Below are 25,120 nucleotides of genomic sequence, written 5' to 3' on the forward strand. Positions count from 1 at the left end.
GCTAGAAACGAGGCGAAAAGAGCCGAGGTGGCGCAGTGGTTAAATGCAGCACTGCAGGCTACTTCAGCTGACTGCAGTTCGGCGGTTCAAATCTCACCGGCTCAAGGTTGACTCAGCCTTCCATCCTTCCGAGGTGGGTAAAATGAGGACCCGGATTGTTGTTGGGGGCGATATGCTGACTCTAAACCGCTTAGAGAGGGCTGAAAGCCCTATGAAGCGGTATATAAGTCTTTTTTTAAAAAAAACTGGGAGGCCATGAGGTGTAGTCCGAGGTGTAGTCCTGCCCTTGGCGAGGGGAGTTCGGCAACCTTAAACACTCAAAGAGCCATTTGGATCCGTTTCCCACAGAAAAGAAAAGACCGGGAGCCACAAAACCTACCAGGGGTTGAAAAGCTCAATAAATTGTGTGCCGGTGGGTGTCACACATTTGGCGGTTGTGACACATATTTTGAGTGACGGAGCCGCAGCAGAGGGATGAAAGCCACAGGGGTGACACTGGCGTCACTCACTCTCAGCCCTAAGAAAGAGGCCAGGGCAAACCTCTTCTCAAAAATATTGCCAAGAAAACTTCAGCGTTTTGTCCAGGCAATCACCCAGAGTCTAGGCTGATGCAAAGTGTGTTCGTGCATATGTACATTTGGGGGGGGGGGGGGGAATCCTCAGCTTGCACTTAACATTTTTCTAATTACTGAAGAGGGGAAACACTATGGTTGTAGCAATGCATTATGTCACAGACTGTGTTTAAAGGGAAAATCTCAGTTTCTGTAACGAAAACTGGCAGTCATTCTGAATTGACAGACATTTTCAGCCTCAGACAAGCCTTAAAAGCTCAGCACACTCTGTAGGGGAGGTAAGACGGAGGCAAGCATACTCTTATGAACCAGTCTGCGTGGCTTAATACATTGCACAAATTGTGCCTTGACTCTACCAAAGAAAGTGAATCAGGCACTTAAACCACAATTAGCCGGGCCTCTATAGCACATTAAATCATTGACCGACGGACCTAAGTTTAGAAATTAACTGTTGTATTAATATATCATGCTATGTTGAAACCAAACAAACCGTATTATAGCTTAGCATGTATAAACCAGTCAAATTTTCCTCCCAAGACTTTGGTTGGAGTCCTAATTTAGAACTGGGTGGTAGAAGGAAGGAAGCCGTGTCAAAAGAATTGGGGTTTGAAATAACTCCCCCATATTTTTCCCCAAACAATTTTATGACAGTGCATAGTCTTCTCTTAAGGAATTTTTTATATTTCTTGACAATATGAAAAACAGAATCTTCCTCTTCTCCCCCCCCCCCAAAAAAACCTAGTGTAGCAGGTTGTCAATGTTTTTCTTTTACAAACTGCTGTTTGTGACAGTATGTGCAATGGTATCAGACTCTTAATTTAAGAAAAAAATTCCCAGTTCCATTACTTTGAAAAAGCCCCATGACTTGATTAAGCCTCCTAAGAACTTTTAACTATCTGATTTTATGAGGATAGGTATTCCAAAAATGCAGTGTTCCCCCTTTGATCTAAATTTCCAGCCACAACAACCAGATAAGTCTGTTTTTAAATACAACAGGGAAATTTATTGCCCCCGACAATAACACACATGTACAACAAAGGCAGGGGAAGTTTTGGGGAAGATCTACCCTCTGCCGATTCTCATTTCCTCAGCCACTCGAGCTGTTCACCGTCCTTGTCACAGGGATGAGCGGGAATATCTGCCATATTACCATCATCTCGAACTGGCACTATGATGAAGAAAGGGCAATCATGAACATCAACCAAATGAGCATTCTGTAAATGTCCAGCAGCAGCACTTATAGAATTATATAGTGTAAGGAAGGGCATGGACCACTTGATTCAATTCCTGGATTCATATACATAATGTGCTTCTTTGATTTTGGCCTAGCATGGAGAACAAATCCTGCCTCTGTGCTCTGTAGGTTGTGGTAAGTTAAGTAGATAAATCTATTTGGGCCTGATTTCATATCTAACATTCTAAGGCAAAATTACCACATTTTTTTACTATAAGACACACCGGTGCATAAGACGCACCATGATTTCAAAGGGGTAAGTCAGAAGAAAACGTTTTTGTCCTCCCTGGTCCCTAGGAACACTGCAGGCCTCAGCAGGAAGGCAAAAACGCCCCAATTTTTCACCAAAACGGGGGGATTTTTCCCTTCCCCCAGCCCTGCTAAAGCCTGCAGAGAGCTGAGGGGTGGGGGAAGGCAAAAACACTCCAATTTTTGCAAAAAATGGGATGTGGGGGTGGGGCTTCAGGAGGCCAAAAATGGCTGTATTTGGTGTATAAGACGCACCAACATTTCCATGCGTTTTTAGAGGGGGGGGAAGGTGTGTCATACTCCGAAAAATATGGTAGCTCTTTTATTTGTAGCTAAGCATTCAGGTGGTCCTCGATTTATCATCATTTGTTCAGCGGACGGTTTGAAATTGCAATGGCACTGAAAAAAAGTGACAACCGGTCCTTGCACTCTTCCCAACAGACACATGATCAAAAATTGGGCCCTTGGCTACTGGCATTGATTAATGATGGTTGAAGCATCACAGAGTCACGTGATCACTATCTGACCTTCCCAGCTGACTTTCCCAACAAGCAAAGTCAATGGGAGGGAAACAGTGTTCATTGAATAACTGATGATTCGATTAATGACCATGGCATAGTCATTAAAATCAGGTGCAACTCACTTAACAATTGTTGCGCTTAGCAATGGAATCTTCAGGCTCAACTGTTAAGTCAAGGACTACCTGTACTGTACAGATAGTTCTTCGGTTGTGACAACAATTGAGTCCAAAATTTCTGTTGTTAAGTGAGACATTTGTCAAGTGAGCTTCGCCCCATTTTACAACATTTCTTGCCACAATTGTTAAACGAATCACTGAGGTTCCTAATTTAATAAGAGATTGTTAATTGAATCTGGCTTCCCCATTGACTTTGCTTGACAGAAGGTCACAAAAGGTGATTTTATGACCTTGGGACACAGCAACAGTCATAAATATGAGCAGGTTCCCAAGCATCTGAATTTTGATTCCCTGATCGTGGGGATTCTGTGAAGGTAACTGAAAATGATTATGTCACATTTTTCAATGCCATTGTAACTTTGAATGGTGTCTAAACGAATTATTGTAAGTTTTGGACTACCTGTCTTATGGAAGCACATTCTCCATCTTTTGAAAAAACCCAATGTCAATACAGCTAATTGTAAATTCATTTAATCTCTGGTTAAGTAAATTCAGCATCATTGCATGAGATTTAGTTCACTGATTTACCTACAACTGGATCAATACACAGAGCTATATCTTGTGGTTTATACACCATAATTGTTCGGATACTCAAATATCAGAAAACTACCCATGGCCAACACAGAGAAAGCTGAAAATAGGACTTTTCCCTCCACGTTTTAAAATTTTGTCTCTGATGCCAATCCTCTGCCTGCCTAACCCAATAATAACTAAAGCAGGAAGAAAAATAGTTTAAATTGCTCCAGAACATCCCATACTTCTGGCTCTCTTATACAGGCAGTCCCTGGGTTAAGCATGAGATCCATTCCTAAGACTGTCTTTAATTTAAATTTGTATGTAAGTCGGAACCTGTGCTTACAGACAGGTTGCCTATTACTAAAAGCGTTAGCATTGTCCTTCCTTCAGCTGATGAAATACTGAAGCCATGCAAAATTTTCATGAACTTTGAAAACAGGCTGTATATTAAAAATGTGTGGCCTCAGCAATTCATGAAAACAATCAGTTTGAATGGAACTTGGTGGTCTTCTAGTCCAACCCCCTGCTCAGGCAGGAAGCCCTATACCATTTCAGACAAATGGATATCCAACATCTTAAAAACTACCAGTGTTGGAGCATCCACAACTTCTGGAGGCATGTTGTTCCACTGATTAATTGTTCCAACTGTCAGGAAATTTCTCCTTCTAGGTTGCTTCTCCCCTTGCTGACTTTCCATCCATTGCTTCTTGTCCTACCCTCAGGTGCTTTGGAAAATAGTTTGACTCTGCCTTCTTTGTGACAATCCCTGAGATATCAGAACACTGCTATCATGTCACTCCTAATCCTTCTTTTCATTAAACTAGACATACTCAGTTCCTGCAACAGTTCTTTATGTTTTAGCCTCTAAGCCCCTAATCATCTTGGTTGCTCTTCTCTACACTCATTGTGCCGACCAAAGCTGGATACAGTATTCCAAGTGTGGCCTTACCAAGACATTATAAAGTGATATTAACATTTCACGTGATCTTGATTCTATCCCTCTGTTAATGCATCCTAAGACTGTGTTGGTTCTTTGGGCAGCTGTAGCACACTGCTGGCTCATATTTAAGTGATGTGAAAACTTTGCGTGGCTTTAGTGATTTATTAGCTCAAGGAAGGAGAAGGTCATTTACCATTTTTAGAAGCAGGAAGCCTGTTTGTAAGTATGAGTTGTCCATAAGTTGGACATTCTACACGCAGGGACTCCCTATGCCTTGCTCCCAAGAAATCGTTCAGCCACATACATCTCTGCAACATGTTACATATTAAAAATTGATGGAAATTGCTTCTTTGCTATCGCTAAAACACCAAAACTGCTTCTAAAAAAATAGAAATGTGTACCTGGGTAGTGATATGGCATGCGCTCATTCATTAATGCAGAATAACGGGCAATGGGGCTCACCCATGGCAGGGCTACAGCTGAAATAATGAAAACAAAGATGCATGCCAGAAATACATTTGTATAAAGCTACCATAAATGAATGAATGAATTTATTCAGAATGATTTACCATGGGAGCTACAAGCTAAATTTGATCACTAGTCACAGAATCAATAAAAAAACTAAGTTTCCCGAGCATAATTCCTTGAAACAATGTGCCAATCTTATAGTTCCATGATTCAAATATTTGCCAACATTATCTTGAATGACTCCTAGTGGTTTTCCAAGAATTTCCCACAATGAAAGTGTCTGGAAATGAATCTGATTTTCTTTACACTTAAGAAGTGCTTGTAGCGGAGCCCCAGTCCGTACCCCATTTCAAAGTGAAACCTGTGTTACAAATCACGAGGGATTTGGAAAGAGGTTGGAAATATGAAGAATGTAATCTAGAACAGAGTTACCCAACCTTTGCAGGTTGGCGGCCCGGAGTGGGAGGAGGGGGGGATGATTTTGTGGGAGGGGCAGGTGCATGCCTGTGTGCGCACACCTACTGCTCATCTGAGTGGGACCGTGAATCCCCGTGACAACGCTCGTGCAAGCATGTATGAAGCCTGTCGTGACATTCACATGAATGGTCTGCAAGTGGCTGTGTGAGTGGGGCTCCGAGTGCCTGTGGCAACGCTTGCACAAGTGGGACTGTGCATGGCCAGCTACTCACGCGGCCTGGTGGCCAATAGACCACAGACCATTAGCAGGCCGTGACTCACAGGTTGGGGTTATGCAACATAACTTTTAAAAAACTAATCCTGATTCTGTTTAATACCCCAGTGTTAAGGGCTGCTACACCTCTTCTCCCCTTAGTATTTCAAGGATACTAAACGTTGAAAGAATAAATTATCTATGGAGATTCTCAATCACCTATCTGGTCATGGTTGATCCAAAGGTGCTTTTCCAAAAGGCAACTTCTTGGTTTTTGTCTTGAAAATGTTTCAAGCTTTTTCAACTTCTTGGAAAAGAAGTGAAACATTTTCAAGGAAAAAAACCCCAAGAAGTCCAGCTGCCTTTTGGGAAAGCATCCAAACATATTTGGATTCCAGGGAACATCAGTGTACACTCACCCACAATTGCAATGACTATGGAGCTTACAATCACTGGTTCCTTGCCCCATGCAGTTTTCACATATGTTACCATTCCTGCAGAAAGATAAAGAGGCGTTTTTTGATAAGCAGATCTGTCTCCCACAGTAGCATCTGGAACTGTTTACTCAGGCTTCAGAGCTAGCAATACAAAATGCCTTCCCAACTTTTAATTGATAGTTAAGATAACCCGTTCAGTTACCATATTAAGTCACTTCAAAACTTGATAAGGGGAATCTGGATAGCTCCTTTTCCAATTAACATTTCATTAAAAGGTATAAAATGTTGTCTTTAAATAAAACATGTTAATCAGAAAGAGTGCTACCAGACTCTTCCTGGTTTTTTTCTTGCTAATTTGACTGCGTAGCTCTTCTACGATGAATATTAATTTGAATAAATTTGGTTGCTCATAGCTACCGTTAAGACATTGCTTTAGAATTGATTAAAATGGAAACTTTGCAGCCATCTGACATCTCCATTATTTTAAAACAACCAACGTATTCTTATACAAGTGTCTGGAAAACTTTATTTTATTACACAAGGCTTTTGTTAGATTTTGCTTTTTTCCTGGTCTTTATTTTTTTACAGGCAGTTTACTTTTGGTTGGATCTGTTCTGACACTGTGAACATTGTTAATGGAAACTGACATTTAAGTATTTTAAATATATGAAAGTACAGATAATCCTGTACAGATAATCGACTTACAACTAGGAAAGAGAGGAGGGACTTAATGAGTTCTGATGGGTTGGAAGTACAACATATGTAAGTCCAGGCCCAGATCCATCTTTCACATCTGCATTTAACTTTCCTACATTTTAAAATCAGGGATGGAATTATTTACGTATTCATTCATTCATGTTTATCCAATCTTTACTGTTTTCATAAACAGCTCAAAGCGGAGAACATATCTAACACACCTTCCTCCTCCTATTTCCCCCACAATAACAATCTTGTAAGGCGAGTTGGGCTAAGAGCGAATGATAAGCCCAAGGTCACCCAGCTGCATGGCTATGATGGGATTTGAACTCCCAAGTTTCTTGCTTTCTAGCCTGGGGCCTCAACCGCTACATTTATCTGCTCTCTAATTGTCAATCATTTGCAAGAGTTTCAACAAATGACGTTTCTGTCCCTCAGAAGAAAGCTTGAAATTGATTTATTTGGGGACGGGGGGGGGGGGGGGGAGATCTACCCAGCAACTGTTTGTCCTACATATTTTTCCAGAGTTGTCTTTGGCGGCAGGGAATCTCAATGTTGCATTTCTGAGCTCTGTCGACCTTGGAAGTCCAAAGGAGCTGATAGAGATAGGCGTCACTTGCCATTAGCATGAGGAGGTCTTTGGGAGATAAACTACAATCCTACCATACCCTACAAAGGAGTCCTGAAGGGCGATGGACCGAATACAAGTAGTCATCAATTTATAATCACAACTGAAATTTCTGTTGTTAAGTCAGATTTTTAAGCAAAGTTAAGTGAATTTTGTCCCGTTTTGCAACCTTTCTTGCCACAGTTGTTAAGCAAATGTTCAACTATCAAACAGTTGTTTGCTTGTCCGAAGGTCGCAAAAAGGGGACCCTGGGACACTGCAACTGTCATAAATATGAATCAGGCGCCAAGTGTCTGAATTTTGATCTCGTGATCCTCGGCATGCTGCAACAGTAGTAAGCATGAAAAACAGTCATTTTTTTCAGTGCCGTTTTAACTTTGAATGGTCACTAAACAAACTTTTGGAAGTCGTGGACTACCTGCACTAGGCTTTGAGGAGGAAAAAAGCAGGATTTAAATGTAAATTTCGAGTTTAAATTTAAACGATTTAAATTTAAACGTGCCTACCACCCCTGTCCTACTGTCCCCACTTATTCATAATCATGTTTATACCCATACCTGTTACCTTATACATGCTTGACAAAATAAATGGAATAAATAAAGTAATGAATGAACCCCCCTCCATGACGTCATCGCCCTCCGTTACATGACATTCCAACAACCTCTGCCCAGTATCTACGCGATCTTCATCGCCCTTCCATCCTCCTCCTCCCTCTTTCCACCCTCGCACCCCTAGGCACCCTCCACAACAACAGCCCGTCCCGGATCCCCTCTCCTCCCCCCAAGGACACGATCCTCCCGCCCGCCAGAAAATCTTCTCTCGCACTTACTGTTTAAGGAAGACATCTTGAGACTCAGGAGGTACGGAGCCCTGAGGCCTTCTGGGAGGTGTAGTTTTGTCGCGTCCTTCCTCTCTTCCTCCCTCCCTCTGATTGGTTGGCAAGGCCCTGTCTGAAAGCTGAACCAGGCTCTGCTTTTCTTTTTAATATTTCATAGGTATTTGTTTCTGTGCGTCAGGGATCATACCCCTTATTTGCCCCCCCCCCCCGGCGATATAAACTTGTTTGCTAATTCTGCATATAAACAATTAAAGCTTTCTAATCTTTTACGTCCATCTCAAGCCGATTGCGAGAAAATCGCTTACTCTGACGTCATTTGCAACCCGAATACAGAAAGGGCTGGGTTTCGGGGCACGTGTGATTTCTAAAAAAAAATGTTTCGTCTCGTTTCCTGTTGCCTGGTTTGCAAAATAAAATATTCACATCTAAACCACGCAGGGCATGCGTAAAGTGCTCCTTGCTATCCCTTTCTCGATGGAGAACGTGTGAATGCGTTTGCAAACAGGTAGAATTGACCGGCAATGGAATGACGCAGAGAATGCAAAAAAACCTTTTCTAGCAACCACTCAAGTTTTTTTTATTTTATAAAGTGCTGCAAGCTTGGATTCAATTTCCCCTTCCCTTTGGATTTTGTCATTACAAATCTTCAAGGTAGTTCAACCTACAGCGCGGAAAGTTTCTGTCCAAAACATATTCCAATATACTATGCCACGATTCCTTTTAATTATTGCATAAGCTATAATTGACTAGACCCAACTAAGGTAAGCTCAAACCAAACTTGTAATAATTATATGTATGTACATAAGGGAAAATGTGTTTTTAATAGAATAGAATTCTTTATTGGCCAAGTGTGATTGGACATACAAGGAATTTGTCATTGTTGCATATGATCTCAGTGTACATAAAAGGACAAGATACATTCATCAAGAATCATAATGTCAGGGTTCTAAATAGCTTCCTCAACTAAATTAGACTCTGAGACAAGAGGTTCCTCAAAATTCCGATTTATTATAAGGGCCATGTTGGCACATCTGGGAAAACTTGAATCTGAAAGCTTCCAGGTTTTCCCCACCAGTTGAAAGTTCAAGATCCTGCCCCTACAAGTCTATCACATGGTCCTGTAGGAAGTTATCACCCATCCCTCTCCCAGAAAAATAAAATATCCTAGGAAATATTGAAAAGGCAGAATATTTCTCTGGATGTGAAAAAGAAGAAACGTGTTTTAAAAGACAGAATAGCTGCCTGCAGCTTCCTGCCCATCCCCCTTTGTCAATGAGCCATTAAAGCCTGAGCTAGTCCACTTTACATAATAAAGTGTTCTCCCCTTCAGCTCCAGAGTGATGGGATTAAGGCATGATAATATTGGCCCTTTACTCACATGGCATCTGAGTACTCAACCAAACTTGGATTCAAAATGCAGCCTAGAGAGTTGCCCCTGCATGGGCCCTCGGGAATCTGACAACCAATCAGAATACAAGCTCAAGATCAAAGGCCAGAGAGGGCATAAAACCAGGGACTCAGCTTCTCTTCCGCCCTTCTCTTTTTCTCCACCAACATTGAAGCATGTGATCACCTTTTCTGTTCAGGGCTCAAGCCATGTGGTCCTGTCCACCATTAAAACCATCTTTCCAAGCAGCCTCCATGTCTCCAGTGTCTTTTTCCCCACTTGGAGCCGAACCCAGAAGGACATTTCTTCCAACAGTCCAATGAGTCATTGCCACAAATTAAGATTCCTCCCATCCACATCTGTCCAAGTGCAGGGACAAGGCAACTTGATTTTCTGGGGAGGAATGTTATTTTGGCTACACAGCTCCCAATCTCCATACCGTCGCCCCTCCCAGTTTCCCATAGTAGACTATGGCTTGAGGCTCTAAATCCCGATGGCTTCCAAGCCTGACACTTAAGGTACAACACTTAATGATAGTCATAGGGTACAAATAAGCAATCAGGAAACAATATCAATATAAATCGTAAGGATACAAGCAACAAAGTTACAGTCCTGCAGTCAGAAGTGGGAGGAGATGGGTTATAGGAACGATGAGAAGATTAATAATAGTAATGCAGCCTTAGTGAATAGTATGACAGTGGTGAGGAAATTATTTGTTTAGCAGAGTGATAGCAATAGCAGTTAGACTTATATACTGCTTCATAGGGCTTTCAGCCCTCTCTAAGCAGTTTACAGAGTCAGCATATCGCCCCCACAGTCTGGGTCCTCATTTCACCCACCTCGGAAGGATGGAAGGCTGAGTCAACCTTGAGCCGGTGAGATTAGAACCCCTGAACTGCAGATAACAGTCAGCTGAAGTGGCCTGCAGTACTGCACCCCTAACCACTGCGCCACCTCGGTGATGGTGTTTGGGAGGGGGGGGGGATCTGTTCTTGTGTCTAGTTGTCTTGATGTGCAGTGCTCAATAGCATCGTTTTGAGGGTAGGAGTTGAAACACTTTATGTCCAGGATGCGAGGGCTCTGTAAATATTTTCTTTTTGACTCGTGCAGCGTACAGGTCCTCAATGGAAGGCAGGTTGACAGTAATTGCTTTTTCTTCAGTTCTGATTATCCTCTGAAGTCTGCGTCTGTCTTGTTGGGTTGCAAAACCAAACCAGACAGTTATAGAGGTGCAGATGACAGACTCAATAATTCTCTGTAGAACTGTATCAGCAACTCCTTGGGCTTCCTGAGTTGGCGCAGAAAGAACATTCTTTGTGGTGCTTTTTTGATGATGTTTTTGATGTTAGGTGTCCATTTTAGGTCTTTGAGATATGAGAGAACCGTGATGGCGAACCTATGGCACATGTGCTACAGGTGGCATGCAGAGCCCTCTCTGCGGGCATTCCAGCCGTCACCCCAGTCCAGCTCCACCATGCGTGTGTGCGCGCAACCTGCTGGCCAGTCAGTCTTCAAGTCTCTGCCACACATGTGCAGGGGAGGGCACTTGTGCTGGGGGTGCTTTCATTGCATTTGGGGGGGTTCATGCATATGTGGGTGCCCCCCGGTGCCCCATTTGGGGCCTGGAAGGCCTTGTGTACAACCTGGCAGCAAAAAATGGGCAGGGGGGTGATGTACATGCATAGGGGCGTGTGCACATGCATGCGTGTGGGGGCATGTGTGTGGTGGAAGGGTGCATGTGCAGGGGCACTCACATTGCATTTTGGAGTTTTGCTGGGCATTCAGCACCAAAAAGTTTTACTATTACTGGGATAGAACCTAGAAATTTGAAGTTCTCTACTGTTGATACTGTGCTGTCTAGTATTGTAATTGGTGGTAGTATGGGAGGGTTTTTTCCAAGGTCTACCACCATTTCTACGGTTTTGAGTGTGTTCACTTCCAGACTGTTCCAGTCGTACCACGAGGTTAGTAGTTCAACCTCCCATCTGTATGCGGATTCATCGTTGTCTCGAATGAGACCAACCACTGTTATAATAATGCTAATAGCAATAGCAATAGCAGTTAGACTTATATACCGCTTCATAGGGCTTTCAGCCCTCTCTAAGCAGTTTACAGAGTCAGCATATTGCCCCCAACAACAATCCGGGTCCTCATTTTACCCACCTCAGACGGATGGAAGGCTGAGTCAACCTTAAGCCTGGTGGGATTTGAACAGCCAAACTGCAGAACTGCAGTCAGCTGAAGTAGCCTGCAGTGCTGCATTTAACCACTGCGCCACCTCGGCTCTATGGATATCCATGGATAGCAAGGACAATTGATCACAATGGTTTGCGGATAAAAATGCAACATTTGTACAATCATTTTCAATCCCTAATACAGTATGTATAATTAATATTAATGCATAATTATTTTTTATTTACTTGAGCTCATGTCACACTGTGGGATCTGTTAGACCAGAGACAACCCCACAGAAAAATGGCTAACTGCTGCTCTCTTAACCATCCTTTTTTCCTACTGAATCATCAGGGTCTTTCCCTGAGTGAAGGACATTTTCAGCATTGGTCTTGAGAAGGAAAAAAAATGTTAGTTCCCTTTTGAAGTAAGCAGGCTACGGGATAAAAATGTTATGTTTTGTGCAGCTGTAGAGTATGTTGATAGTGACCTCCCCTTAACATTTTTCCTCCATGCTGTAGAAATTCAGGGAAAGAAAGAAAGAGAGAGAGAAAGAGAGAGAGAGAGAGAGAGAGATGGATGATGGGTGGATGATGGATGGGTGAGTTTAGAGACAGGCAGGCAGGCAGACAGGATGGATGGATGGAAGATTCATCATCAAATGCTGATTAGTCAAACAAACATCAGTTCTTCCCCTTAAAAACCCAGATAAGCAATAGATGCAAGGAATAGTCATTTTGGTAGCACCAGGTGACTATCTAGTTTTTTTGCAGCCCATATCTGTTCTACAAAGAAGGATCTCTTCAGTGAACCCCACTTCTGTGATCACCTCTTATTTTTTGAAAAAAAGAAAAGAGAGGAAGCTTAAGAGACAAGCTTCTAAGCATGTGACTAAAGTTTGAGTGATTCACTAGATTTACTGGATTCCTACTGCTGGCTCTAAATCATAGTTTGAGTAACTGTCATTTAGGCTGTTGAGAGTCAAATGGCATACAAGTTAAATAAATTATCTGTTCACAATAATGGGAAGTCACGGCCATGAGTTTTTTTTCCTGGTGTTGCCCCTTGTACACGTTGAATTCTTCTCAAGAACCTAGAATGTCATAAGGCAGGGGTGTCAAACTCGATTTCATTGAGAGCAGCATCAGGGTTGTGTTGGACCTCAGGGGCTAGGGTGGGCGTGGCCAGCTCGATGTTACTTATGTCAGGGCCACATGTGAACGAGCGTTCTGCCAGCAAAAACGGGCTCCCAAGCTCTGTTTTCAGCTGTGACTGCCTCCTGCAACCCTCTGCCAGCATAAATGGAGCTCATGAGGACTGCACACGGCCCTCCAGAGATCCATTTTCACTGACAAAGGCATTGTGGGTCGGGCCTTCATTGTTTTCTTGGTGGCCTCGTGGGCCGGATCAAAGCACCCTGCGGCCTGAATCTGGCCCTCAGGCCTTGAGTTTGACACCCTTATCATAAGGTATCAGTTTGGCACTTGTGTAGATCCGAGAAGTGTGTCTTTTTACAATTGACATACAGAAAAATTGTCAATGTGCAGATTTTCTAACTTCCACCCAACATTTTTTGATAGCATCCAGTGTGGCGATAACCACTGGGACCACCACAGCAAGTTTAGGGTGTACTCAACTAATCTTTCAACTTTCATTTTCAGGTCTTGATACTTCGTGTTCTTCTCCAATTCTTCTATTCTGCTATCTCCTGGTATTACCAGATTAATTATCTACACTTTCTTCTTTAGAGCCAAGGTGGCGCAGTGGTTAAATGCAGCACTGCAGGCTACTGCTAGATCAGCAGGTCAGCGGTTCAAATCTCACCGGCTCAGGGTTGAATCAGCCTTCCATCCTTCCGAGGTGGGTAAAATGAGGACCCAGATTGTTGGGGGCAATATGCTGACTCTCTGTAAACCGCTTAGAGAGGGCTGAAAGCCCTATGAAGCGGTATATAAGTCTACTGCTATTGCTATTGCTATTGCTTTAAATCTGTTTTGTTATGTGCCAAGAATTTATTGGTTTGTATTCAGAAATTTCACAATATTTTAACATGCTCATTTTCTATTTTTCAACTCTCTGTTCACACCAATTTTTCATTACTGGCGCAGGATAATTTTTACAGATGTTCCAGTGAATCATTTTAGCAACTGTGCTATGTCATTCTTTATAATTTGTTAATGATCTTTTTTGCATAAACTACTGAGTTGTTGTGTTTGCCTGTTCGCAAGATCTGCATTTTGAATCATTTGTCATTTTTTCATTATTATTATTATTATTTGTGGTTAATCTTTGGTGAGATTTACAGCCTTTGGGGCTGGTTGGTAGCTCAACAGCTCGAGTCCTAACCAAGGACCTAGGAACTGTTAAGGTAACGTCGGAGGATATAAGCTGTTCCAAGTAGGGTGTTTTTTTGTAGAATCAGAATGTTCAAGTATGATAAATTTAAAATTTCCAAATAGTGAGGTATCCCTTTGGGTATTGCTCCAAGGGCTCCAATTACAATCAGGACAAAACACAATTTCTTTTTCCACAGTCACTCAACTTCAATTTGCAAGTCCTGGTACTTTGTGATTTTTTCTTCCTGTTTATCTTCAATTCGTGCATCTCCAGGTATTGCAATGTCAATGAACCATACTTTTTTCTTTTCATTCAACTATTGTTATGTCAGGTGAGTTGTCAAGTGCCTGGCAGTCTGGATTCTGAAGTCCCACAAGATCTTGCCTTTCTCATTCTCTAAAACCTTCTGAACTTAATGTTCCCAGTGGTTTTTGCTGTACTCAAATCCAAACTTTTGGCACAATTTCCAGTGAATGATCTTAGCAACACAGTCATGGCATTATTATTGTTGTTGTTGTTGTTGTTGTTGTTAGGTTAGGCTAATTGCAGTGCAAATAGCTGAATAATTGTGGTTTTCATACCGCAAAAGATGACTGCATACAATATGATGGCTATGCTTACATAATATATTAATTCAAAATGTGATTTGTTCTCTTATTTTATTTTACTATTTGTATTCTGTCTTTATTATTTTTGCAAATAACTCAAGGTAGCAACAACCCTGTGAGGTGGATTGGGTTGAGATAGAGTGACTGGCTTAAAATCACCCAGCTGGCTAAGGCAGGATTTGAATTCATGGTCTCTCGATTTCTAGCCTGGTGCCTTAACACTGGAACAAACTGGTTCTCAGTTTGTGATTAAGGGTGTTCTGTGGATCTAGCAGACATGATTTGGAAGCTTTGTGCTAAACTACTTAGCATAACAGTTGTGTCGTACACAAAACACAAGTCCAAATGGGATTTACTGTACTTGTTTTTGGCAAACAAGTGAATATGAGGCACTATGGTTTATAACCTATGGTTATAGCATAACATAGTGTTTGAACCCCATCCAGTAAGGATGGTTTAGTCATACAAAGTAAACCATGACTTAGTACACAGCATAAATGTAGACATTATTACCATTTTTTGGCAGATTTTTCTGCTCACCTTAAAATAAATCATCTGAAGCTCATTCCAAAGAAACTGAGCAGCTCAAATCAGAATTCTTTTATTCTTCCACGAGTTAAAAAAATATTTTTTCCTCTTCTACTTCCCTTCCTAACTATCATGACTGATTATCTATCACTGTTTCCTGGGAGGGAAAAACCACATTTCTCAGAGCCTGGAGCCCTTTTCCTCCTCATTCGCAGGCTGCATCTCTCTAGCGATGCCCGTTACTCTTCCTTTCCTGCTCCTTACAATCTGTGAGTATTGGTGGGAAGAGTCCTTAAGACTCCATAACCCTTCATCCTGGGAATGGATCTTCTAGAGGTGGAGCCAGACTTACCATTGAGGGACGAAGGGGCTGTTGGCCAGAATAAGATTATTTGAGGTGTTATGAGAAGGCAGAAAATAGAATACTGTAATTATTCATTCATTTATATCACAGTTTTTTTAACTGGTGAAAAGAGAGGCTTTCTTGCTTGCTACATGGGGCTGCCCTTGAAGAGCATCCGGCGACTTCAGCTAGTACAGAACGCAGCCGCGCGAGTGATTGCGGGTGCACCCCGATTCACCCGCATTACACCTATCCTCCGCGAGCTGCGCTGGCTACCTGTTGATCTCCGGATGCGCTTCAAGGTGCTATTGACCACCCATAAAGCCCTACATGGCAGTGGATCTGGATACTTGAGAGACCGCCTTCTGCCAATTACCTCCCTACGGCCTATAAGATCTCATAGGTTAGGCCTCCTCCGCATCCCATCGGCCAGCCAATGTCGGCTGGCAACCACAAGGAGGAGGGCCTTCTCAGTAGCGGCCCCGACCCTTTGGAACGAGCTCCCCGTAGAGATTCGTACCCTCTCCACCGTCCAGGCCTTCCGCACAGCCTTGAAGAACTGGCTCGCCCGTCAGGCCTGGGGATAAGGACCACTACCCCGCCCGAATGTTGTATGCATGTTGCGTATTATTTTATTATGTGTTGTTGTCGTAGTATTGTATTGTATTGTATTCCCCTCTCCCTGGTTTCTGTGAGCCGCCCTGAGTCCCCCCAGGGAAAAGGGCGGCCTACAAATAAAATCAATTCCAATTCCAATTCCAATTCTTTCAAGTTATTTTTTAATCCTGGCAACTGCCTAGACAAATCCTTGCAATTTTCCTGGCAAGATGTTTGGAAGTAGATTGCCATTGCCTTTTTCCTTTTCCTTTCAGAGAAAGTGGCTGGGCCAAGGTCAACAATAATGAATAATTACAGTATTCATTTTCTGCCCTCTCATAACACCCCAAATAATCTTATTCTGGTCTCTAGCTGGTGCCTTCGCTACTGCGTAGCTTGCCGCCTTCACCACTGCATCCAAGTCGCTCTTGGAGTTTTCTACTGGGCCCAATAACTTGTGGGGGAGGGATGGACTTGTCATTCCATCTGAAGCAGGATTGCATGGGAATCAGGCAGTGGTGCAATTCAGCTGGTTCTATCTGGTTTGGGCAAACCAGTAGTGGTGGTGGCTGGAGGCTCCGCCCACCCACCCAGACATCATCATGTCCCATTTTTGACGCTCAGCGCAAACACAAAAGGTTTTGCGCATGTGTGGAGGTAGTGTGTGTGCTCGCATTTGCAAACCGGCAGTGAAGGTAAGTTGATTTCTTCCCTGGAATCTGGCTCTTGGGATTGGCGTGATGCATGAATCCAATCAATTTCAGCAGATTCTACAAAAAAAATTCTACAAAAAGAAACTACAATAAAGCAAAGCATGGTCTAGCATGACACTGAATAAAGATTTTGTATGCCTGTCAGCCTTCCCCAGTCCAACATCTTCTGGTTGTGTTGGAACTGAAATGTTTGGAGTTCCAGAAGTTACAACCCAACATTTCTGAATTCATCAGGCTAGCCATCTCAGATGTAAGATAAAAAGCTGAGCTTCTCAGAAATAAGATTTCTGAGCTTATTGGGTGACTCTTCTGTCCATAGTATTGCAGAGGGAATACCTGATCTAAATTTCGCATCATGTTCTCCCTGTTTGTATTCACACAACTTGCTGACCCATCATAAAGAGTAGTGAGAATATGCCCACAGTCTTTTTAATATTTCTTCCTCCTTCAAGGTTCATTAACCAGAGGCAGACATTTAACCCAGGAGAAATAATATAATCTGAATCCAGAGTGACTGTTATTGTTAGAGCTACCAGTACAGGTATGCAAAAATCTAAATGACCACTAGACAGCAATAAAAAGATGTTCAGTTAATCTTCTGCAGCCATCTGATGGTTGTGTCAATTTTTGCAGCCTAGACTGATAGATGTAACAGTTGGTTTTGGAAGAAACTATGGAGGTTTGGGTTCAAATTCTGGTTTCAATGAAGCCCAACAATTCAGTTTTGGAGAGGACAGAGCACCAAGTAAAATGGCGGCACATTCATCTTTATTCCCTCTGGTCTATGGGTTTGTTTTTTGTACAAATGTAGACTCTCTTTGGCTGGCATTATTCATCATCTTAGCTGGGTTTACCTAATCATGGTTGACTGAGTAACCTTCAATTGGAATGATTTGCACTGCATGCATTAAACCAAAACCAAACAAATCATACTTGGCTTGGCACGTTTGGTGATCCAAGCCTCCCCGTTCTGCCTTTTCTTTAGCTCTGCCAAAACCATCCATTGTATGGCACCAAGCTCAAGATGTGATGGAAAAGCACCAGCTTCAGTGCTCCGCCGAGGAGGAATACGCAGGCAGCTGGTTCTCCTTATACGTGGGAGGCAGTCAGAAGCTGGTAGCCCAAAAGAAAGCTTTGCCAACAGAATCTAGTGCCACCTTTGAGGTTCATGAGGTTGGCCCAGATGAGCAATTCCACTGTAGCTATGAAATCTGGGAAGCTGGAAAGGCAATCCGTTCTCCGCTCAGCCAGCCTGCAAACATTACAGAAGGTGAGTATTAAGCTGAATCTATTTTCTATTTCCCTCCCACCCTCCATCCATTCATCCATCCAGCTTACAACAAATTGTAAGTCAAAAACTACATGTACATCCAATAGTTCTCTGGTGCAGAAAGCTGAAAATTGGTTTCTATGAACCTTGTTTTATTTGCTATTCTCTGCAATCAAAAGTAATTTAGCTCCAAAGCTTAAAAAAAGGAAGGAAGGAAGGAAGGAAGGAAGAAAGGAGAATTGCATTCCCTTTTTTTTTAATTTTGAAAGGCAACATTACATTTTGATCCTAACTAAGGATCGGTTGTTTGAAATATGTACAGACCTGATCAAATGTTAATCATGCTCCAAATTGGGGCAAGATATGTTTCCCTGAAAAGTCGAACAGGGCCTTATTTTCTTTTGACCCCCGAAATAAGCACTTGGCTTTATTTTTGGAGAGGTCTTATTATTTTTGAGATGCAGGAGGCAGCAAGCGTGGACACCTCATGGCTGCTTCTGTGTTGCAATATTTTCGGGGAGGGCTTATTTTGGGGGGAGGGCTTATTTTAGTGCATGTGCTCAAAAAACCCAATTAGGCTTATTATTCAGGGAGGTCTTATTTTCAGGGAAACAGGGTAGAAGAGCTTTGAAATGGCAATTACTTTCAGTTTTAAAATTAATTTCAGATTTTAAAATTACTTTCAGTTTGTAAAAATTCTTCAATTCCCATTGTCCTCAGCCAGACAAGCTAAAAGATAGCTTGCCTAGGAATGCTGACTTCTAACTGTACATATAAAACCTTGGTTTTTATCTATGTTAAAAAAAAACCAATAGAAAAAGCCACCTTTTATTTAAATTAGAAAAGCTTGCTTCCAAGAAACAGATCTAGTTACTATTTTGAAAGGAAGTATATTGTTTTTCCTATCTCTCTGCCTGAGGTGCTGGCATATACCAGGCAGAGAATAATTTTTTATTATGTTTTGCTTCATTTGATGCTCTAGAACAGTGTTTCCCAAACAGTTTTAAGATGTGTGGATTTCAACTCTCGGAAGTTGAAATCTACAGATCTTTAAATTGCTGAGGTTGAGAAACATTGCTTTAGAGCAGGAGTGTCCAATGTTGGCAATTTTAAGATGTGTGGACTTCAACTCCCAGAATTCCCCAGATCAGAAGGGCTGGCTGGGGAATTCTGGGTATTGAAGTCCACAAGTCTTCAAGTTGCCAAAGTTGGGAAACCCTGCAATAAATACAGGGGGATGGGTACATACATTATAATAATCATAACCAATTAACTTGGTTAGACCTGAAGCTAAATGTAAGGCTTTTGTCTCTTCCAGTGCATTACCTCAAGCCTTCAATTGTTGCAAGTCCCAGCACAGAAATCTTGGTGGGGCAGGACTGGACACTCCATTGTTTGGCTCCATTTTCAGGTGTCAGTTTCGTCTTCTACCAGGCCAGGGACTTCCGGTATGAAGTCACTCCTCAAGGGAATGCCAACATGGCTGAATTCTCCCTGAAGAATGTCTCAGAGGCCGATGAAGGACGGTACACATGCTACTACCACAGCCTCACTGACCCCGTCATCTGGTCCAATGCCAGCAATCCTGTGGTGCTGAAAGTCCTGGGTGAGGAAAGGCAAGGAGGTTGCCAAAATTAAAGGAGGTGGCTCTTTTCCTGAATTGTACAATGAGTGGAGAATGGTGGCTCCATGTTGGGATTGACTGAGACACAGTTTGATGTAGTGGTTAAAGGCACCAGACCAGAAACTAGGAGACTGTAAATTCTAATCCTGGCTTAGGTGTGAAACCTGGCTAGGTGGCTTTGGGCCAGTAACTAGAAGACTGTGAGTTCTAGTCACACCTTAGGCATGGAAACCATCTGGGTGACTTGGACCAATCACCAGGAGCTTGTGAGTTCTAGTCCTGTCATAGGCATGAAAGCCAATTGAGTGACTTCGAACCAATTACCAGGAACAGAATTCTAGATCAGCCTTAAATATGAAAACCAGTTGTGTTACATTGAGCCAATCACCAGGGGATTGTGAGTTCTAGCCTTGCCTTAGACACAAATCCAACAAAATGTCTTAGGATCAGTTCTTCTCTTTCAGCTCCAGAAAGAAGAAGGCAAGGGGGGAAAAACCCACTTCTGAATATATTGCTGAGTCAAAACTGAATTTAAAGGCATATTTGGATATGATTAAATTGGCTTATCTCCCACCTAGTAAACTCCCTTTGTGAGTTTATTCTTTTGAGTTATATAATATAGAATTGCCATTTTCTGTGAGATCTTTTGTTTGAAGTAAAGAAAGGTAGCACAAGAAGGGAAAATATTAGATTACTCATAATTTAATTCCTGCACTATTCTCTCTCTTACTTATACATACACACATAACACACAAATGTACACAAAATTTATTTCAGAGAACAGTTTGTTCTCTTGCTTTCTTGGTCCTTTCATTTGTTCCTTTGTGTGAAAAAAGTACACGGAAGAGTTAATGTCCTTACACCCTGCATTATTTGAAATTCCAGTAATCTTTGTCGGAATGACTGTAAATTAATAAAACTGTCCAGTTTTTGTTTCTGAAATATGGTCTGGGGACTGAAAAAAGGGTAATAAAAAGAAAGCTGAGAGACCCCTGAGTTCTTCCTTACCAGCTGAGGGGGACAAAATGGCTTCCACAGCTTTACAATCCAAGCCCCATCATCATGTTGACTTTTTTGACCTCTTCCCCATAGACTCCATTGCTTACTAGTTTTATTGCCTTTTACAAAATAGTTCATTTTTTTTTCCAGGTAGGTCTGATGTTAGCAGATATCAGGAGGTGATGGTTGACTCTGCAGGGAAACATCGAGTGAATTGTTCAATGCCCACCGTAGCTGAGGGATGGTTCCATCTTTATGTTGATGGGGAGTTTTTTGCTGAAACCAGAGCGTGGGCAAATGGGACAAGCGCCAGCTTCGGCCTCACAGAAGATACCCTCAGCAACCTCAAGGGCAAGCTGAGCTGCCAGTTTTGGGAAAACCAACTCAATGACACAGTAAGCCAGACACAAGGTGAGGCCAGAGAATCTAAGGGCAGGAGACAATGAGAGGGTGATGAAGGTGATGGACTGTTGAGGTAGATGAGGGTTTGCAAAGCCTTCATCTTGAGGAGCTTACAGTCTAACCCAGTGATAGCTAACCTTTTTTGTCGTTGCATGCCAAAAGCGTGTGCATGCGCGCATGACAGCCCACACCCATAAAGCAATGCGTGTGGGACCCCCCACCTGCATGCACCCTGTTCCCGTGCATGTGCGCAAACCCTTGTGCAACCCCACTCCCTGTACATGCGCCCCACCCACCCCTTGCCCCATTTTTGGCTTCTAGGTTGGTGTAGGAGGCTTTCCAAGCCCAAAACGGGGCATGGGGGTGCTCCGCGAGGCCCCAAAGTGCAATGCAACCATCTCCCAGTACACACGCTCGGGCGTTTCCTGTATGTGCCCCGGCCCCTACACATGTGTGACAGAGCCCCAAATACCAGCTAGCCAGTGGGAGGCGCATGCACATGCGCAGTGGAGCTGTGCTGGGGTGATGGCTGACATGCCCGTAGAGAGGGTTCTACATGTCACCGGGGGCATGCGTACCATAGGTTCACCATCATGGGTCTAACCTTTGAAGAAAATGCCACTGGTTAAACAGGAAGTGTGAGGTGTGCCAAGCCACAGGAGCTGGGGGCGGGCAGAGCGCCATGTGCCTTGGTGCCTTAGGGATACCCCGTAGGTCAGTGAATGGCACTCTGCCCGGCTGGAGAGGGGGTTTGCCGGGTGGCTGCTCATGAATGTGGTCACCTCATGGCTGCTTTGCCCCTGAGGCAGTGCCCGGCTCTTCGAGAACCTGTTCCCCCCTCCGGCCAGGCAGAACACCACTCCCCAACCTAGCGGTATCCCGAAGGCACCAAGCAACGTGAGCACCTCCCCCCCCGGCTCCCATGGCTTGGTGCCTTCGAGATACCGCTAGGTCGATGAGCGGTGCTCTGCCTGGCCAGAGGGGGGGGGTTGTCCAGGGGGCTTATTTTCGGGGGTGAGCTTATATTTTTGCCCATGCGAAAAATGTGGCAAGGCGTTAGTTTCAGGACAGATCGTATTTTTGGGGAAACACGGTATCTATATTTCTTGATGTGTTCTGTTCACCCATAAAGACATTTGCCAAGACATTCTCCTCTTTAGGGATCTCACTGAGTGGTAGGGGAGAAAATGGGAAATAGGGGGAGGGGGGTGGAGCCTGTGGGACACCCAAGAGTCCACTTATATTAAATTTCACTATAGTACAATTTCAGCTTTGGACAAAGCACTCTCACCAGTACTGACAAGGCAAGCCACTAGCAATATAGCAATAGTACTTAAAACTAATATACCGCTTCACAGTGCTTTACAGCCCTCTCTAAGTGGTTTACAGAGCCAGCCTATTGCCCCCAACAATCTTGGGTCCTCATTTTACCCATCTCGGGAGGATGGAAGGCTGAGTCAACCTTGAGCCTGGTGAGATTCGATTTGCCAAACTGCAGTCAGCTGGCAGTCAGCAGAAATAGCCTGCAGTACTATATTCTACCAACTGTGCCACCACAGCTCTAGAATATGAACTGAGAGCAAACCCATTCCTTACTAGCACTGATGATGTTACCTAGTTTGGGTAATGAAATGTCTGCAAGAAAACACCCAAGCTCAGAGATCCCCAAGGACCCTTCATGAGTATGCCAACTCAGCCAGCTGTTTGCTCAACAGTTATGGTTAAACACAACGTGGCAATAAATTCTGGTTATGACTAGATTACAAAAGTTTGAAATGTTCCTTCCAGAGAAGATTTAATCAGTTGTGCTCAAGCCAGCCAGAACGAAATTTAAATAACAGTCTTATAATAAAACTATTAAAGCTCAACCATTAAAAACTCATCAAATGCAAACATGTCATTAAGAAAGTCAGAATGCGTAATAAAGATTTATTGGGGAAATGATTTTCTTTTTTTACAGTATATATGTATTTTTTCTTTTCTTTTAAAGAGTCAATTCTGCTAAGCACTGATTTCACTGCAGCCAATTCCATACGGCTTGGCCTCGGGATCACTATCCTTGTTGCAGCTGTGGCTTTTGTGGCTGATGCGTTTTGGACTGAGAGGCATCAGGGGAACTGAGCCAGGCAATAGCTTCTGAATCAGCGAGATATGTGGAGTCACGCAAAAACATGGCTTGAAACGGTATTTTCTGGTTGCTGAATCCAATGAGAAGATGGATAACAATCAAGTCAACTGAAATCAGATTGAAGCTTTCACTACCCAAAACCGTTCATCAAAAAGTCGTATTGAACTTTGAGAAGTGATTGCAAGTCCTTTCTTTAGCACCGTCGTAACTTGGAACAGCCCCTGAATAAATGGTCTTAACTCGAGAACTATCTGTATCGTAAAAACAATATCACTGAATGATCTTTATGTCATTTCAACAAATTACCCTTAGTAATTTCATCCATTTTCATCTTAAAAGGAATACTTTGGGAGGTTTTCAAATGTATTTTAGCATATGTGGCAACCTTTAAGTCAACTTAAATTTAACTTGTCCTGCTGGGATGGGTAATGGATTCATGCATCATTACCCAAAGAAAAACTGCTTTTTATCCAATTTGAGATAATTTGCCCAGATTTTGAAAGCACTGCTGTAGAAGCTGCCTTCATGTCTGCAATAAAAGATGCTTTTATTTTATTTATGTCTTTGTCTTGTCTGTGGAAGATTGGAGGTAGATCAGAGTTTTATAGATAATTATTGCAGTAACCAGAATATTGTCAGAGCAGTCCTCAATTTACTCCCTTACTTCTGGGTAGCTGTATTGAGGTGAACACAATTTCCTGAAACAGGAATTTTGTTCAACTTTGTTTTGTGGACACTTGTTAAAAATATGGAAGGTAGACTCAAAAAATACTGTAGTATTTAGTTCAGGGGTTGATTCCAGCAGTGACTACAGCTGGTTCGCTCATGGGCATACGCAGAAGCAAAAAATAAGATGGTGCCACTGGGAGAAAAAATTCGAAGACGTGGCAGGCAGGCCTAAGTTGCTGCTGGTTCCAGCGACCCAGGCTGCCAAACTACTACTGGTTCAGCCAAACTGGTCTGAACTGGTAGGAACCCACCACTGATTTAGTTGTTTTATCTGTGAAAGAAAATTACGGTACCACTGATATTTCTCCCAGTGTAGTCAATTCAGCCAATCAGAGCATAAAATCTCACTGAGAGTAGAAGAGTGGTGTCAAACCTTAGAAACAAGTAGCATCTCCATTTGGCCCTTGCAGCTTGGAATTCTGGGGTTTGTATTCCAGCCCTCTATAAAGATTCCCATTTCTTGCCACAGACAGGAGTGCGTGTGTGGGGGGGGGGTCAAGCTGTTTTCCAAAACACCTGAAGGCCAAACAAGGAATAATGGATGGAAACTGATCGAGGAGAGATTCAACCTAGAAATAAGGAGAAATTTTCTGACACTGAGAACATTCAACCAATGGAACCGAAGTTTCCTTCAGAAATTGTGGGAGCTTCATCACTAGAAGCTTTCAAGAAGAGACTTGACTCCCAGCTGTCAGAAATGATGTAGGACAGGGGTATCAAATCCGCGATACACATGATGTATGGGAAATGGGACATTTTTCCCATTTCGCTAAACTTGAGTGTGGTCGTAGCCAGTGCGTGATGCATCCAGCCTGCAGGCTGGGAGTTTGACAACCCTGGTGTAGTAGGGTCCCCTGCTTGAGCAAGGGGTTGGACTAGATGACTTACAAGGTCCCTTCCGACTCTGTTACATTATTCTATTACTATCCCTGCCGCCTGTACCTGGCAATATAAACTAAAAATGGACCCTCATAGGGAAAGGGTTCAGAGTTAAAAATCTGGGAAGACAAAACAGGGGATCTTAAAAATCCACAAATCCCAATCCCATGTCCCATTTCTTTTTCTCTACTATTAGACACATCAGAATTGGTTTCACTGGTTTAATAAGTAATTCAGTCAGTAATAGAACCCATTGGAGGCTTCTATTACCAACAAGTCCTGACTTGGTGCTAATTAGTATTTCCAGACCCTAAAAAGCTGTTCCTGTGGCTGGTGGAAAAAATTGAATCCTTGGAAAGAGTCTTCGCACACTGAAAATGATGAACATGCGGATGTCCACAGGATGTGTGTGTGTTTTTGAAGAAGATGGTTGCAATGTTCAATCAAGTGTTGCCATGT

The 25,120-nt window shown here is 42.8% G+C and overlaps 2 protein-coding genes across 3 annotated transcripts; one reads left to right on the forward strand and one right to left on the reverse strand.

Moving 5' to 3' along the window:
• Positions 1-1,548: 1,548 nt before the first annotated feature.
• On the reverse strand, positions 1,549-8,072 carry NDUFA3 (NADH:ubiquinone oxidoreductase subunit A3). The gene is made up of 4 exons (XM_014066633.2): positions 7,937-8,072; positions 5,766-5,840; positions 4,610-4,687; positions 1,549-1,740 (listed from the first exon to the last, which is right to left on the reverse strand). Exons 1-4 carry the CDS (start codon positions 7,950-7,952, stop codon positions 1,652-1,654), a joined length of 258 nt encoding a protein of 85 aa, XP_013922108.1. The 5' UTR covers positions 7,953-8,072; the 3' UTR covers positions 1,549-1,651.
• A 136-nt stretch (positions 8,073-8,208) lies between these two features.
• Positions 8,209-23,608, forward strand: LOC106549076 (osteoclast associated Ig-like receptor). 2 transcript variants are annotated; one of them, XM_014066630.2, is made up of 5 exons: positions 8,209-8,706; positions 17,616-17,900; positions 19,219-19,506; positions 20,674-20,934; positions 22,916-23,608. In XM_014066630.2, the coding sequence occupies exons 2-5, from the start codon at positions 17,660-17,662 to the stop codon at positions 23,044-23,046; spliced, it is 921 nt and encodes a 306-aa protein (XP_013922105.2). In that variant the 5' UTR covers positions 8,209-8,706; positions 17,616-17,659; the 3' UTR covers positions 23,047-23,608. The 2 variants fall into 2 exon arrangements, with proteins under 2 accessions (XP_013922105.2, XP_087570036.1); XM_087713910.1 differs by having other exon boundaries at positions 19,312-19,506.
• The last annotated feature ends 1,512 nt before the right edge of the window (positions 23,609-25,120 follow it).

The sequence above is a fragment of the Thamnophis sirtalis genome, unplaced genomic scaffold (assembly GCF_051295495.1).
Source record: "Thamnophis sirtalis isolate CommonGarterSnake01/CBP01778 unplaced genomic scaffold, rThaSir2_p1.2 scaffold_4, whole genome shotgun sequence".
NCBI classification, from domain to species: domain Eukaryota; kingdom Metazoa; phylum Chordata; class Lepidosauria; order Squamata; family Natricidae; genus Thamnophis; species Thamnophis sirtalis.